This window comes from Drosophila obscura, unplaced genomic scaffold (genome assembly GCF_018151105.1).
Source record: "Drosophila obscura isolate BZ-5 IFL unplaced genomic scaffold, ASM1815110v1 contig_58, whole genome shotgun sequence".
In the NCBI taxonomy this organism is placed as follows: Eukaryota; Metazoa; Arthropoda; class Insecta; order Diptera; family Drosophilidae; genus Drosophila; species Drosophila obscura.
The window spans coordinates 1309172-1327124 of record NW_024542848.1 but is presented as its reverse complement, the minus strand read 5'-3'; the positions used below and the strand labels follow the sequence as shown (position 1 = coordinate 1327124).

General features: G+C 38.7%; 2 protein-coding genes across 2 annotated transcripts in view; one reads left to right on the top strand and one right to left on the bottom strand.

Moving 5' to 3' along the window:
• Positions 1-4105: 4105 nt before the first annotated feature.
• Positions 4106-5305, top strand: LOC121404938 (myb-like protein P). The gene has a single exon (XM_041595355.1). It carries the CDS (start codon positions 4106-4108, stop codon positions 5303-5305), a length of 1200 nt encoding a protein of 399 aa, XP_041451289.1.
• A 6409-nt stretch (positions 5306-11714) lies between these two features.
• The window catches only part of LOC111082059 (DNA-directed RNA polymerase III subunit RPC1), a 42590-nt gene continuing 36351 nt past the window's right edge, over positions 11715-17953 (bottom strand). The window contains exons 5-7 of the mRNA XM_041595400.1: positions 17469-17904; positions 12075-13110; positions 11715-12008 (exon numbers count right to left, since the gene is read on the bottom strand). Of these exons, the coding sequence (XP_041451334.1) occupies positions 11802-12008; positions 12075-13110; positions 17469-17904 (1679 nt within the window). The 3' untranslated portion in view covers positions 11715-11801. The remainder of the gene's footprint in view (positions 12009-12074; positions 13111-17468; positions 17905-17953) is intronic.

Sequence of the window (17953 nt, the reverse complement as noted above, 5' to 3'; positions counted from 1 at the left end):
AAAAATTCCTTCTCAGATCCCTAATAAAAAACAATAAAATAAACAAAGACCAGCATTTCACAAAATTATTTTTGAAACACTACAACTCTGAGCTACAGTTCTCATTGTTGCCCGTGAACTCCGAAAAAAGTGTCCGAAAAATGAAATCTCTAGATATCCTGTGGCACCCACGGATTTTTCGGTTGATTTGACAAATCTTTCGAGTCAAAATCTCTAGAGATTTCTGTGGCAGCCCTGATATTGATTTTTTGTTAAATTGGCATCCATCATAAGTGCAACAGTCTCCTGAGCATCAGCTTCAGGGAAAGTTTGATTGGCATCTTGGGATATATTTCGTAAAGCATTTGCAGTCGACCTCATCGAACTCAGAAATTTTTCCTACTATCCGTTGCCTCGTTTTTTTAGACGATTCGATGAATTCTGACTTCGGACGACCGCGATGTTTAGCTTCATTCAATTTTTCGGAATTTTTCAATACGTTGAAGCTCTCCACTGTCTGAAGCCAATCCGAATGCCTCTGCAGAACTGCCTTCTTTGTACGGTTGCAGTTTTGCCACAGTTTGCATATTTTGTTGCAAACAGCATCGGCAAAAGCTAATAATTTTTCTTGGTCTGCAACATACCCTTTAGTTTCCAATTCTAGCTGTATCAAATCTACAACTAATCGAACTTTTTCAGCATTACTGCATTATTGAGCACCACGCAAAAAAAAAACCTATGCAGGATGGTACATTGACAAGAAAATCCTATAACAGTTACCAGAAGAAATAGTGTTAATTATAAATAAAACATATAAATTTGACATTTAAAACACAAATAAACAATAACAAACACATAAAAGAGTAATTAGTAAAAAAAAAAACAAAAATAACACAAACATATACCAGTTGCGCTCCGATCGACATATGGTACCGAAAAGGCGGCTAAAGGCAGATAGTTCTGGTTTTATTTTGATCTTAAAATATGCATCTATGATCAAAAATAATATGAACCTGGGAATCGGTGCGGAACACAACTAAAAGCTTAAGAGAAGCTATAACTGGAAATCGAAAAACACTCACAAGACATTTTGGTTTTTTTCGATTTTTTTACGACACAAAACAATCTAAAAATAGTTGTTTGATTTAAATTAAGCTTTATACCTGTATGAACGATATCCATATTACTTCAAAGTTATTGGCGTTTATTTTAAAAACATTTTTAATGTTAAAAGATGGGTTTTGTTTTCTAAAAAATCAAAACGCAATGAACTGCCGAGCACGTGGCCAAACTTTAAGTGGTTTGTTTTTGCAAAGAGCGAATAACAAACACTGGAAGAATTATTGGATTCAAAAAGAGATGAGATGATCAAAATGATTAAAATTGTAAAATTTCGATTTGGTTTTTTCTATTTTTGTCGTATGGGAGCTCGCCCACTGTGCGCTGTACCTTTAACGACATACAATTTTCATCGCCTACAAACTTCGCATTATAATAAACTGTAAATATTTCAAATCGAACCCGCTCGATTCGTTCATTTTCAATAGCGACTTAAAAAGCTCAGGTGATTGGTGATCCCAACGTAAATATAAGAAAACAATTAAATCACAAGAAACAAAAACTTTCTCGTTTAAAAATTCGTGTGAGCCCACGGAACACAAGTAACAAAACCGGTACTTGCGTCGTTTGGCTTGTGTTCTACTTTCGGTTCATGGTGCTTTTAGCACATGCGTTCCACTTTGCAGTCTTCTTTCTGATAGAAACCTTTCTAAAGCTTCTGCTATGGAAATTAGCTGGAAACAGGTCCTTTCCACATGAAAGGACGAAGAAGTCGAAAATTCGACTCCCGTTCCGCTTCTCGCCCGTGACTCTAAATCTTACGCTTGCTGAGGGAATCACACTTGGAAGTTCTCGTATGGATTCTGATAAGATTTTGGGCCATTCGATATAAGTAAATTCTCACCAGAGCGTTTGATTTTTTTGCCCAGGGAATGTTATTTGAAGTTGGATGGAGGCCTCGATGACATCGCAAAGATGGACTTGCGTCGGTTCCTGTTGATGTTCAGCCTGCGTTCCCGTTTTCGGCTCTTTAAACATTGCGGAGTTCCTTAATGCGCCACGATCCGCCCGATATTCGTTTTCGGGGGAACGAGCTAAACTAGTCTCTGCCAATAGACATAAATCTGGACATCGCGCTGGAACACGAGCTCTGCTGGACCTTCATCCCAATATTGGCCTTTTGGAGGAAGGGCGGCAAATTCGAATCATACAGTGATGGAAGGAGGAATGGCCCCAACAACAACAATCTGAGTTTGCTGAACCCCGTTTTAAGCTGTTAAATGTCAAGCTTTCAATGGGGGAGTATGTTTAGTCACCCAGCCTAATATTAGAGAGTAGTACATATACCATAGCCAGTGGAGCAGCATTAAAATAAATTCTATTATAAATACATTAAATAGAACCCGCTCGATTAGTTTACTTACTGAAAAGCTCAGTAGTTCAACAGTATTTTTGCCACACTTAAACGGTAGTCGACCCACACTGCCGCGCGAGTTACCGCACACATTGCTGCGGCCACACCGCCGCCCCCCAAACCTCAGCGACACAGTTGAATGGTCATTAACCCATTCACTGTATACAAAAACGCTGAGTTCGGACACCAGCGGAAGCGGAGCCAACCGCTTACCCAGCGGATCGTCAACCACGCGAGATCTGCCGATTAAGCAGATTCTCATTCTCATTCCATTCCATTTCATTTTCTGATTGTATTCCATTTATTCCATAAGTCGCTTCTTAGCTTGTAAACCAATAAACGAGCATTATAATTCTGACCAGAAAGGAAGAAGGTTGTCAATCTTTAAACGGAAAATCACCCTAGAACTGTAATTACATAGCTACTGCAACTGGATTCACTGGACAAAGTTCACCTTAGAACCGTAATTGGCGCAGCCGGCATCGGACCTGGAGATTCTAAAATGCTCCGACTCCTCATCATAATATATCTGTAAGACAGGTGAGTGAACGAATGGTTGCTAAATAAAGGAAAAAGAAGAAATGGAGTGACGAATAACAAAAAAAACACAACAACAAACAAGTTCATAAAAAATAGATATATAAAATATATATTTGCAAACAAAAATACAATGAAAAAAAAAAAAAACTAAATAAATTAAACACAAATAATAATAATGCATATTTTTGATATAAACCAATCCGTGAAAGTGTACAAGTGCTGGTGTTTGCCCAAGTTGCGACCGAATATGTGCACATCGAACTCCGATAAGGCACCGGGCTCGCATTTTTGGCAAAAAGTGACAGATCCAACACTAATACTCATATACAATATAAGATGCGTGACCGAAAATGTGCACATCAAACGCTGATATTGCACCGGGACCACGTAGTCAAAAGATTTACTCAAATTAAAACAAAAAAAAAATGCATACATATACATTATTTTGTGACCGAATATGTGCACATCAAACGCTGATAGTGCACCGGGACCACATATTAGAAATATTTACAAAAAAAGTGCATACATATACATTCTTTTGTGACCGAATATGTGCACATCAAACGCTGATAGTGCACCGGGACCACATATTAAAAATATTTACAAAAAAAAAAGGGCACACATATACATTCCTTCTGTGGCCGAATATGTGCACGTCAAACGCTGATAAGGCACCGGGACCACAGACCGCAAAGAGTCGGAAAAATAGAAATGTTTACAAAACTGAAACCGAAGCGAAAACTGCTGATGCAACACTTCGAGTGCAGATACAAACTCTGTCTGTACACTGAACAAAATCGGATCCAATAATTACGTCATACTTTTTCTTCGTCACATATACTCCTTCCTGTAGTAGCCACAAGTTCACTTACCTATGAAATATATATATTACCAAAATTTTAAACATATCACTAATCCCATAATTGTATACATACATTACAGTTAACACAACACAGAGAAGGGATACCACAAAAAAAAAAAAAAAACACACAACAACCAACCAACCTCTTTAAGAAAAAAGACATCTACGCAAGTTAATACGTACTAATAATAATCAATAATAACATACATTAAATTACAATAACACCCTTATAAAATAAGTTAGATCACTAGATGTTAAAAAAAGTTAACGCGGCAGGCAGAAGATTAGGCTTGAGAAGTGGAGCTAGCCTCCCAGACATAAGGGAACAAGAAGAACAGTACGACCAGGAAGCGCAAGAACCTCAAACCTCAAGCACCAACATGAACCATTTAGACTCTGGTAACGCTTCGGGCTCCATCAGCCCCACGGTTAGCAACTCGTTGACTATCGTCAACACTAACCTAAGCCCTAAAGATATATTGGCATTTGTTCAACATTTGCCAACCTACGAGGGCCCCTCCGACAACCTGGAAAATTTCATAACCAGTGTCGAGGAATTATTAATACTTATTCGGTCCGTGGACCAGACGCCGTACGGCCAAATGATCCTCAGGGCCATCCGGAATAGGGTAAAGGGCAAGGCACATGAAGCATTGACCCTTTGTGGTACACCACTCATCTGGGACGAAATCAAAGCAAACCTTAAACGATTGTACACTAGCAAGAAGACAGAGGCTATATTGATTCGCGAAATTCAAACCTTACCAACCGGACTCTCCATTAACAAACTATTCTTCGCGATAGCAAAGTTGAGAGGGCAACTGGTGTCATTGACTAATGATCCAAACCGTGATGCCCAAAACCCCACGGCAAAACACGCCTTATACTCCGACATCTGCCTCAACGCATTTATTGTCGGACTAAACGGTCCACTAAAAACAATAATTAGATCCCGAAATCCGGAATCCATAGAAAAAGCTTACGAAATGGCACAAATAGAACAGAATTTTTACTACCAAAACTCTAACGGTCAGCAGAATAATCATCACCACGAGAATTCTAACGACCTACGTAATAATCATCGCCGTGATAATTCTAATGATCAACAAAATTATCGCCACCGCGAAAGTTCGGGCGACCGAAACCGCCCGTATCAACGTAACCAGCAGAATCAGAGACAATCAAGCAACAACAACAACAATAGGAGAAACGACACGCGACAACAATCCCAAAACCGACAAGAGACCCATTCGTCTAGGACCCAGAACCCATTCCGAAATAATTCTGGATCAAACGACAATACCCCTACTGCCTCTTGCAACATCAACGATGGCGCAAATTTTTACAAGAAGCCTCGGACAACCAGTCGGCTTCTTAAACAAAAAATCCCATGGAAAATCTTTACCTTATGTCCTGTTATCTTCAAAATCCTTGACAACAAACCCGCATAAATTCCTCATAGACACCGGTTCCACTTACTCCTTTATAAAACCGACATTGGTCACAAAAGACCACATTAAAAAATTAAAAACTCATGTTAGCATTCATACCGTTCTTAATAAGTTTCAAATTCAGGAATATACAGACTCAATTATCTTCGAACAATTCAATACGACAGAAAAGCCAAAATTCTTTTTGTTTGACTTCCACCCACATTTCAATGGCCTTTTGGGCATGGATTTCTTAAGCAGCTTAGATGCAAAAATAAACATAGCTGACTCTGTCCTAGAAATGACGAAGTCTTCTCTACCGACACGACACACACCGTACCACTAAACACGAAGGTCAGATTGCCACTTCCCGTAAATGTAATGAAGGGGGATTTCTTACTCGAAACTACAACTTTAAATAATGACTTATCAATCACGGGTGGACTATATACCGCAATTGCGGGTTTTGCACACTTCGAAGTCTGCAACATGTCAGACTACGACCAAACATTGTACCTAGAGGAACTATTACAAGCGGAGACGGCCTCTATACAGGATTACGAGTATCTGAACTGCATGTTCGCGGGAGAAGCTCCACAGCCCACAGATGCACAGTCGAAATTAGATATTCAAACAGGACACTTGAACGATGAGGAAACACAAAACCTAGTTAAACTTTGCAAACAGTTCAGAAAACTTTTCTATAATGAGGATAACCAACTGACGTTTTCAAATGTTGTCAAGCATTCGATTCCCACAGTAGACGACGTCCCCATACACACCAAATCATATAGATACCCTTTTATACACAAAGAAGAAGTTCGGAAACAAATTTCAAAAATGCTCCAACAGAATATTATCAAGAATAGTCATTCCCTTGGAGCGCACCCGTATGGGTCGTGCCTAAGAAAACGGATGCATCAGGTCAAAAAAAGTGGCGATTGGTAATAGATTTCCGTAAACTAAACGAAAAAACCATTTCAGACAGGTACCCAATCCCCAATATAGCTGACATATTAGACAGTATAGGGAAAACAAAATACTTCACGACAATCGATTTGGCTAGTGGTTTTCATCAGATTGAGATGAACCCACGTGACGCAAACAAAACAGCATTTACCGTCGAAAACGGACATTACGAGTTCACGCGGATGCCTTTCGGTCTCAAGAACGCACCTGCGACGTTCCAGCGCGTTATGGACAATGTCCTGGGAGACTTAATAGGAAAAGTTTGCCTTGTATACCTTGACGACATTATTATATTCTCCCCTTCGCTACAGAGCCATATTACAGACATTAAGTCAGTGTTCACTAAACTACGAATTGCAAACTTAAAAATACAACCAGCCAAGTGCAATTTCCTCAGAAAAGAAATTGATTTCCTGGGACACATTGTGACACAGGAAGGAGTTAAACCTAACCCAGATAAAATCCAGGCAATCAAGAACTTCCCTTGCCCGAAAACCGTTAGGGAAATTAAGTCGTTCCTCGGCTTATTAGGTTATTACAGGAAATTCATAAAAGACTTCGCAAGAATAACCAAACCTCTAACTAGACAATTGAAAGGCAAGAAATCAATAGTGATCGACGACGAGTTTAAGGAAGCAGTAGCTTACTCAAAGAATCTCCTATGCAACGACCCGATACTAGTTTACCCAGATTTCACTAAACCATTTACATTGACTACAGATGCAAGTAATTACGCCATAGGGTCGGTATTATCTCAAGGATCAAACACCAACGATAGACCCATCTCATTCGCCAGTCGTACACTCTCTGACACGGAAGTTAGATACTCAACCATAGAAAAAGAGATGCTTGCGATCGTTTGGTCGGTAGGGCACTTCAGACCTTACCTTTTTGGTCGCAGGTTCAAAATAGTGACCGATCACAAACCATTAGTCTGGTTGGAAAACCTAAAAGGTCAAAACCCAAAATTACTTCGGTGGAAAACCACTCTGGCCGCTTACGACTACGAAGTAGTTTATAAAAAAGGATCCCAGAATGTTGTTGCTGATGCACTCAGCAGAATAGAACCAAATTTAAACATAAACGAAGACCCATCGAGAATAACACTTGTCCAAAAACCTCTTAATTATTTCAATATCCAAACAATTTTTCAAATCGGACCATCAATCCCAGTACAGTTAATAACGCCATTCCCCCATAAGATAAGACGTACCTTCTCGGAACCAGAATACACGTTAGACTCAATCACTAATATACTCCAGACTATTCTCAAACCGAACAAAACGCATGCCATATTAGCACCAGACAACGTCTATTGTATAATTGAAGAAGCATACAACAACTATTTTACAGGAAATAATCTGTATAACATTTGTCGTTGCTCATCACTTCTAATCGACCTTCCCGATCCAGAAGAACAAAAGAGAAGGATCCAATCGTATCACCTTAATAGCAATCACAGAGGAATTGACGAGACCCTTAACCATCTCAAAAGAGACATTTATTTCCCACGCATGAAAGAAATTATTACACAAATAATCAAAGACTGTGACATTTGCCTAACATTTAAATATGATAGACAACCTCACAGACCTTTCATGCAAACCCCACCTGCACCAACAGGGCCTTTAGATGTTGTTCATATTGACATCTATACAATCAACAATACAAATAATTTAACTATCATTGATAAATTTTCAAAGTTCGCACAGGCATATCCATTAACTAATAGGAATTCAATTAAAGTTATCGCAGCACTTTCACAATTCTTTAGTACCTTCGGCCTACCGAAGAAATTGGTCTTTGACCAGGGCGCGTAATTTTCGGGAAACTTGTTCACCGACTTCCTGACTCAATACAACATAGCTATTCACATTACCTCATTCCAACATTCAACGGGAAATGCACCTGTTGAAAGACTCCATTCGACATTCACAGAGCTATATAGAATAATTGATAACCGCAGAAAGGAACTTCAACTCCAATCTGACCATGCGGAGATATTTTCGGAGGTAGTGACAACATATAACAATGCAATACACTCTAGCACTGCCCATACACCGTTTGAACTTTTCCATGGCAGAACTCACATATTCGAAAAAACAGTAAAATTCGACAACCACCATGACTATTTGTCAAAACTCAACGAATTTAGAAGGGACCTATATCCCAAAATACAGGAACAACTAAATAACAAAACAGAACAAAGATTAACCAAGCTCAACGAAGACAGAGAACCGCCAATCCAAGTAGAACCCGACGATGTTATCTTTAGGAAAGAGAATAGGAGGAACAAACTTACACCTAGGTTTTCCTTGCACAAAGTCAGAACCGATAAAGGGGTTACATTACTAACCACTAGACAACAAAAACTACACAAAAAAAAAATAAGAAAAATAATCAGGAAAAACAATAACACCTAGTAAACCTACTTCATTCCAGAACAACCCATTCCGCCGCGCAGTCCTTCTCTTTAGAAAGACTCAACGGATCCTCACCTCTTGCATTCATTCATCTGGGAAACGCTCATATAACACAGAATCATAAAATTCTAACCCACATCGTAGATGTACAAGATTTCAAAGTTTGCCTTTCCAGAATAAGAAACACATTAAAAAGCCTTAGATTAGACGAAACATTCGAAATTTCGCTCGAAATTATACAAAGCAAACTACAGCAATTGGAGGAGAGAATAGACACTCTACTCCCACACGTGAGAAGAAAACGGGGTTTAATCAATGGCTTAGGTACTGTCTTTAAATCGATATCGGGTAATTTAGATGATAATGATGGTCAAAATATCCTGGCAGAGATTAATACGCTAAAAGATACATCCCACATACTAAAAAATGCCCAAGAAAAACAGGAAAATTTTGATAAACAGGTTATCATTAGGTTCAATAGTATCACCAACCATATTAATAGCGAGCAAACTAAATTACAAAACTTTCTAGATACAACCCAAAATACTATTTTTAAAGAGCTTAAAGAAGATAGGGAACACTTTTACGCACTACAATATATCAATAAGATAAACTTTCACATTGACACACTAGTAGAACATATTAACAATATTGCTGAGAGCCTTTTGGCCAGCAAATTGGGACTAATCCCAAAATTCTTGTTTAATAAAAAACAAATAGATACGATAAGAAATATATTAAACACCCAGAACATTCAGTTAAAACTAGATGAACACATTTATAACATTCTCACACCATCTTGCTATACTTTTAAGACAAAATTATTGTTTAGCGTTAAGATTCCAATTTTCGACACTAAAGTATATAAGTTCACTCATATAATACCACTGCCGGTAAACAATTCACACTTCATCATTTCACCTACATTTTTGGCCCACGACAACGATACTATATTGCAGTTTCGAGAAAGCTGTCAGAAGGTGGAACAGGAGTTCTTCTGCCAGAAGACCCACACAGATTTGGAATTTAACAACAAAAAATGCCTATCAGATATCATCATGAACGAAAAAGAGACAAAGTGCGACATGATAGATACAGAATATGGAACGAACATATTCGAGGCAGAAAAGGGGTTTATCTTCATTTTCAATGAAAAGAACGCTACCCTTAAATCGACCTGTTCCAATGACACCCACTTGAATGGCTCCTCCATAATACGATACAAGAATTGTACCGTATGGATTAACGGTGTGGAATACAGTGATGAGGAATTGACAGAAGAAGATCATTTCACCTTCCTACTTCCTCCGATTGCTAAGATATCAAAAAATAAAACGATCAAAGCGTTATCACTAGAGAGATTGCACTTAGAAGCCATTTCAACCGCTGGGAAGATCATCACCATGGATGTTGCAGCACACTACAAGTTCACGGCCTTATACTCGGCAATATCGTTGATCCTTATCCTCATCGCCATCCTTCAATATTGCCATAAACCGAAGACCATCTTCCTCCCACACCCTCCAACCCTACCTACTTTTGTAGAGCCGGCCATTCCTCCGTTGTGGCCCTCTCTCCACTCTAGGGGGGAGGAGTTACCGCACACATTGCTGCGGCCACACCGCCGCCCCCCCAAACCTCAGCGACACAGTTGAATGGTCATTAACCCATTCACTGTATACAAAAACGCTGAGTTCGGACACCAGCGGAAGCGGAGCCAACCGCTTACCCAGCGGATCGTCAACCACGCGAGATCTGCCGATTAAGCAGATTCTCATTCTCATTCCATTCCATTTCATTTTCTGATTGTATTCCATTTATTCCATAAGTCGCTTCTTAGCTTGTAAACCAATAAACGAGCATTATAATTCTGACCAGAAAGGAAGAAGGTTGTCAATCTTTAAACGGAAAATCACCCTAGAACTGTAATTACATAGCTACTGCAACTGGATTCACTGGACAAAGTTCACCTTAGAACCGTAATTCGCGCAAACGGACGCGAATACAAAACGGACAGGGAAGTAGTCTAGCTAAAGATGCTGTCGACGATCGCCGCGAGAGACATTGTCTGGAGAGCAAAGCGGAGAGAGCTCCGAATTCTAAATTACGGGACTTGCCCGAAAGCTCCATAAAAATTAGAGCGGAAGATAGGCTTAAGATGCTTCTAAACGATGCAGCGGCTGCACGTGAAGCTTTTATATCTTTGATGCTGACCGCTTTGCATGTATGATTGTATGCGTGAAATGAGATCGTTTACGTCACAGGTACACATGCTGCCGTGCTGCTTCTGCATCGTCTAGACCAGGTGTCGGCACGCCTACACTCTCATGTTTTAGTGCGTTTGTGTGACTTTAAAAACTCGGGAAAAGTCGAAAGAAAAATTATTCTTGGCATGCATTTTTAGTTTTAGATAGACGCATTAATTAGGCGTCGTTTAAGTTATTGTTCATTAAAATAGAAGCACTACCTCTGAAAAAAACCATGAAAAAAATACCAGATTTTAAAAACTCTTTAAAAAAAATGACACCATAAAAAAAATAAAGCACTACAAAAATTTGTAGTTTCACAGCCTAAATAAAAAGTTCAATTTTGTCGAGTAGTGTAATGATCCGATCTGATTCTGATTCGGCAGTATAGATATGATCATACGCTACGATACCGTGTTTTTATCGTATTTTTAAAATTGTGCCTGCCACAGATTTTCGTCCTTTGTGGGGGCGGAAGCGGGCTGGGCGAAATTCTGAAATACACTTGTAGCAGTGTGATATCACATAAGTCTGGAAACCAAATTTGGTTTCTCTAGCTCTTATAGTCTCCGAGATCTAGGCGCTCATCGAGACGGGCAGACGGACAGACAGACGGACGGACATGGCTATATCGACTCGGCTATTGATGCTGATCAAGAATATATATACTTTATGGGGTCGGAAACGTTTCCTTCTCTGAGTTACACACATCCACTTTTACCACAAATTTAATATACCCCTTAACTCTTCTTTGAGTACGGGTATAAAAATTACAGTAGACTTAGTCAGTGATTCCGTCCAACAATAAATGACAGCATGGGCATTTATTAAGGATCTTTCAAAAATATGATTTAATATATGTTTAAAAAAGTGTGTCTCCTACGTGAACGGTAGAAGATCCAAACCAATGCAAATTGTTTGGTCAATAATTGGAATTTGCTTGTCTTCGTGATGATGTAGTAGCTTAAAGATACCTGTACCAATGCCCGCCGGCATACCAAGTATAATCCGCTCCGATACTCCGTTAATAGTGTCCGTTTGGCCGTAATAAGCTGCATCAAACAAGTGATCTGCAGTCTTTTCAAACTATAGTGAGATTAAAAAACGATAAGTTTAGCTTAATTAAATAAAATTAATTTCTTTTGCACTTACCGACGCCAAATTGAAAACGCTTTCTCGCATTTTAGCAAGACCGTGTCGCGTGATACCCAATACCTCACCGCGGGCTGTCATTTGGCTGGCTAAAAGCATAATGTGCCGCCAGTCGACACTCATACCATGCCCCTCCATAACTTCCGTTATCTCGCTCATGATAATGGTCCGTGCTGCTTCAATGCCAAGGGTCTGGAATATTTCACAGATATTGTTACTACGAGTGCGTTCGCCGACTACGCCGTAAGTAGAAATGACCTCGCGAAGCCCATAGCCTTCAATACAAAGTTTATATGTGGCCGGCTGTCGAGTATCATCTACTGCAATGACGGCACGCGCAATGTTTGGCAGGCCCGCAACAACAACGTTTTGGAGGCAGAGCGCCAATCGCGCTAGCTCTGCGTTTATTGTTGAGGTTCGCGAAGCTTCAACACGAACAATAATACGCGATGTCCGGGCGGCAATCTCCACTTGTGCAGGCTTTAGTCGCATTCGCGACTTGAGTATACAAGCCACAATAGTCTCTAGGTTGATATGAAGTCCTAGCACCTTGATGCGCGACATGTCAATTCCCATGGCTAAGTGACAACTATAAGGTCCACACACGACCTCGACAAAAGAAGACAGCTCGCCCAACGTGGTTTTCTCAATGCGAGACTTCACCTGTCTCGCATATTCCATGCTATTGTTTTCTTGAAGCTCAGCAGTTATTATCGGCGTAGAAATAGTTTTTGTTGCATTGATTATCTCCACAATACGAGGCACACCCTGAGTAATGTTCATTGAAGCTACACCAGCAAAATGAAAAGTCTTTAGCGTCATTTGGGTGCCCGGTTCTCCAATGCTCTGGGCAGCAATTGCTCCTACTGCTGTACCGGGTTCGCTTACGGCGCGATTATATCTATCATTAATTCGACGTAAGAATTCCAGCAACTGTTCGGAAGTGATGCATTCGATCTGATGACAAAGATTTCCATATTCTTTATACTGTTGTTGCAGCCTTCCAATGCGCTTAGACGCAGTACTTAGGTGCTTCCTGTATTGTAAAAAACATGTAAGAGTTGACAGTTGTTAAGGGAGTATATGAAATACTTGGGGGCAACCGCTAGTCAGAGATATCACATAAGAGAAGGTCATAGATTTTTATAGTAGGTACTCGAAGAAATTGGGGATATATTAGTTTTGTGGTGGATGTGTGTAACACATCTGTGGTCTGTGACCGCGACTATACTTTCATACCCGTACTCAGTCAGTATATACAAGAGCGGACAAAGAAATTTGGACACTTCTGTTAAGTTACTTCAAACCGATGCACAGTGGGTGCATTGAAATGAAAATTTTACTGGGTGTCCTATGAAGTGTAAAACTTATAATATGCGAAAATGGGCGTGTTCAAACGCCACAACCACCCAGAGAATATTTTTGTTTCTAATTTTTCTTAGCTTATATGCTATTTAATTTACAATGTTAAATTTGTTTCCATCAAAAATCAAAAATAAAATGTAAATTTTTTTTTAATTCTACATAAATCTTAAGCTAAAAAATTTATATACTGACTGAGTACGGGTATAAGTAGAGTCGCGTCCCCAGAAGCGACTCACACGTTCCTTCTCGTTTTTACTCAGATTCTGAAGCTCGTATTTCAACAAACAAAACATAACGTTGATAAGAAAATTGTACCACTTTTCACAGGATTTTTGATTCGTGGTGATAAAATGGATATACCTGAAGATATTAAAATTGTGGCTGCCACAGATTTGTGCGGGCGGAAGGGGGCGGGGCGAAAATTTTGAAATACACTTGTATCAGCGTGTCATGTCGTACAAGAGTCTGGAAACAAAATTTGGTTGCTCTAGCTCTTATAGTCTCTAATAACTAGGCGCTCATCGGGACGGACGGACAGACATGGCTATATTGACTCGGCTATTGATGTTGATTATATATATACTTTATGGGGTCGGAAAAGCTTCTTTCTCTGCGTCACACAGAGTTTCATAAAGTTTCATAAAATAGAAAGAAATCATTGAAACCAGATGTTTTTTCCTAAGCACACCGAATATGGTTTCTGCAGTCCGTTTTCAGATATTAATAAAGAAGTCAGAGACGTCTATGTCGACATATGGGAATTTCTCTGACAAGGTCCACCGAGACCAAAAAATTAAATGTCTATAAAAACACATGTCCATATAATTATGTTGCAATATTATAGTCTAAATTTACTGAACGACAACTAGTTTACCCTATTGGCATATATGTTATTTCATTTACTTTGATGTTAAAACCTATTCAAATAAGCAATAGTTGACTTTTTCGGTATTTTTGTTATTTTTCTAGTCTTTTAGTCATGTTTTCTATTGCTAAGTATTACCGCTTATAAAACATATGTTTATTGAGAAAAGTTAATCCACAAAATATATCAATCTAAAAAATATACCAGAAAATGGTTCAATCTCGGCTAACGGTATATTTGTAACTTTTTTTACCTAGGAATTTTTGTCCAGTGCGACATGTCCCGTGCGAAAATGGTGTATAACTATAACATTTTTAAAGAGACATGAGACATACACAACATGAACAAAAATTTGCATCAATATATTGCTTCAGTTCCTGGAAAAGTGCATAAAACATACTTGGAGAGTCAAAGCAGTTTAATATGTTGTACAGACATTATTGAGTGCTAGCAACGGCAATAACGGGATCGGAACCGCTTGAGAACATACTAGGGGTGCTAATTATTTTTCTGGCCTTTTTCGCTTCTAGTCGTATTAGGACCAAATGGTCAGTTGCATAAAAAAGTTTGGAGTTTTATGAATTATACATACAATTTTTCATGTACGACCACGTTTGATATCGATTAACAATAATCAAAAATTCATCTCGGACAAAAATTTTAATTTAGACATGAAAATGTCTTTGTCATGATTTTCTACCATATTTGAGGTGAATTTTTTAGCCACAAATGCTTACATCAGCTTAGTTCAACTTTTATTGATGAAGCACCATGCATTGCCAATGTAAAAATCAGGTATCGCGAATTCAACCGTGGACGTCCTTCGTGGCAGGACGAATTTCGTGAAGGTAGTTTAAAATTAATTTTTGTTCCACAAAATATCGATGCGGTGCGCGAAATTATTGGGCAAGATCGTCACATACTGTGAGATTGAGGTATCCTTGGGCATTATTATGACAACCATTAATAAGATTTTCCATGATCTCGTGGTAAAAAATATGTCTTAGCGTAAAAACCCACAAAATTAAAAAAAGAATGTAAAAATATTAAATCGAAACATAATCAATAACACTAGTCAACACGATTTTTCCTCAAGGAACAAAACCAACTTTTTCTTAAAGATTTGGGGCTTAGAAATGGTTTGATGATATTTTTTTTTTCTTCTATGGCAGAAATTTTTTTTAAAGAATTTTTGAAAACTGGTATTTTTTTAAAGCTTTTTTCAGAGGAAGCGCTTGTTTTTTTCAATTAACTCAAGTATCTTACATCTGGTTGTAAAGAACTTTGCTATTTTGAAAAGATAATTAAAACCGCTAGCTAAAATTCGTTAACCAAACCTAAAATATGGAAAAAATGAACAAAAAATACCTTTTCGAAGGTTGCGAGCTCAACTGCCCATTGGGAATTGGGATCGCGATCAGGTACCAAATGTACAACCCTTTTTTGTTTGCTTTGTTCCCAATTGGCAGTTGGGCCCGCAACCTTCGAAAAGGTATTTTTTGTTCATTTTTTCCATATTTTAGGTTTGGTTAACGAATTTTAGCTCCAAGGTCTCTCCATAGATTTTAATGAGCGATACCTGGAACGACGCCAAATTAATGCACCTATACTTTTCGACTTTTCCTGAGTTTTTAAAGTCAAAATTTCGTAAAAAATACCGCACAAAAATCATCATTTTTGCATTTCAATGCTTTATATTTCCCAGACGGTAAGCTGTAATCACAAAGTGCTTAGGCTTAACTTCTAGCGGTTTTAATTACCTTTTCAAAATAGCAAAGTTCTTTACAACCAGACTTAAGATACTAGAGATATGTGAAAAAAACAAGCGCTTCCTCTGAAAAAATCTTTAAAAAAAATACCAGACTTCAAAAATTCTTCAAAAAAAAGTTCTGCCATAGAAAAAAAACCATAATTCTTTAAAAAATTTAAAATCTCCATATCTATCAGAAAAAGTCGGTTTGGATCCTTGAGGAAAAAAAAAGTTCGATTTTGTCGAGTAGTGTAATCGACGGTATGGATGTTTTAAAGCGATTAAGGCCTGTTTTAGAAATACTTTTTCTGAGTGCCAAAAGTGTTGTGAAAATAGGTTCAAATGTTTAACAAAGGGTTTCTATTCCTGGAGAACGTTGTTCAAAAAAATAAAACCATTTTCAGACGCCTAAGTTGTGTTTTTAATAGTTAGACCAGAAACTTAAATAGCATATAGCATATATATATTCCGTTGCATTTTCGGTTTTTGCCCTCTGTGCCGGTGCAAACATCACGTCCGCCTCGGAAGGCACACCGTCGATTGACGCTCCAGTTGGTGAGGTGGTCACTAGTACTGATCTAGCGATACACATTCACAAGCTGGAGAGCTGTGGTGCCGCGCTTATTGCGCACGAAACGGCTTGAATTTTTCGTTAATCAAATCGTCGAGAATAAAGCCAGAGAAATGCCCATATACATATGTGCCTTCCCGTATACACCTGGCCCTCGCTTAACACAAACTCTTTTAATACGAACTCGGTCTTTCACGGCTATAAATTTGCTCCCTTCTCCCTTTTAACACGCGCAAAACCTCGTTCTTACAGGATTGCAAAATATTGAAATTATTTTTTTTTTGTCATGTGTGTGCATCACTGCGCATAGGGTGCGCGTAGTAAAAGGGAAAGCTCTAACGGAGCTGTCAGATGTAATAACACTAGGCAACAAAATTAAATTTTTTTCCGCTGTGAACCAAACTAAATTTTTCTAATATATTTATAAATTCTGATCCGCTCATTGAAAGACGACTTAAGTGAGTTGGAAAAAATACTTTTATCTTATAAAGAGTGTTACAACGAAGCTTTAAAAGCCACTAAACAATTTAAAATTACTGATTTCTTTGATAAACCAGAAGAGCCAACACAAAAAAACATTTTGGTTAATTAAAAATAAATTTGAATAATAAAACAATTTGTTTGCCTACATATGCCTGAATTCTAGTAACGTAATTTTGTACTGAATCCATATATCCACTTAACACGCTTTCGCTTAACACGCTTTCGCTTAACACGAGGTTTTCCATGAACATAACCCCCGTGTTAAATGAGGGCCGGGTGTACAAATAATCTTGGTGCCTTTACCTTTGTCCTTCATTTTCGAACACACTTTCAGGGAATCATTTCATCCAGGCTACTTACTTGATATCCATCTTAAAATCGTCGCGAGCGTCAGTAAACTCTGAATTCTTCAAAAGCGATTCTAAAACGACAGGAATCTCGGCGGCCGGTAGAGCGTGTTGCACGCGATGCGGTATTTGTGCCCGCAGATTGTTGTATTGATGAATTAAATCGACTGGCTTGTTTCGGGTTTCCATTGAAACAGGGTCAAGGCCATCACCACCATATATGGTATCTACCATCTCACTGACAGCATTGCGAACAGTGCCATCGTAGTGCACTACCAGATCCTCAAGGCACTTGACCAAACGCCTTTGCAGATATCCTGTCTCTGCAGTTTTCACCGCCGTGTCAACCAAACCTTCGCGTCCGGCCATAGTGTGAAAAAAAAACTCCGTAGGTGTTAGGCCCGAATAGAAGCTGTTCTGAACGAAGCCCCTAGCCGCGGGAATAGCAGCTGAAATGTGAAAAAGTCCGTTTATTTATTTTGCTTGTTTGTTTTTAGA

Bases quoted from the DNA above. Each gene is read 5' to 3' on its own strand.
- LOC121404938 (XM_041595355.1), top strand. From the start codon at position 4,106: ATGTTAAAAAAAGTTAACGCGGCAGGCAGAAGATTAGGCTTGAGAAGT.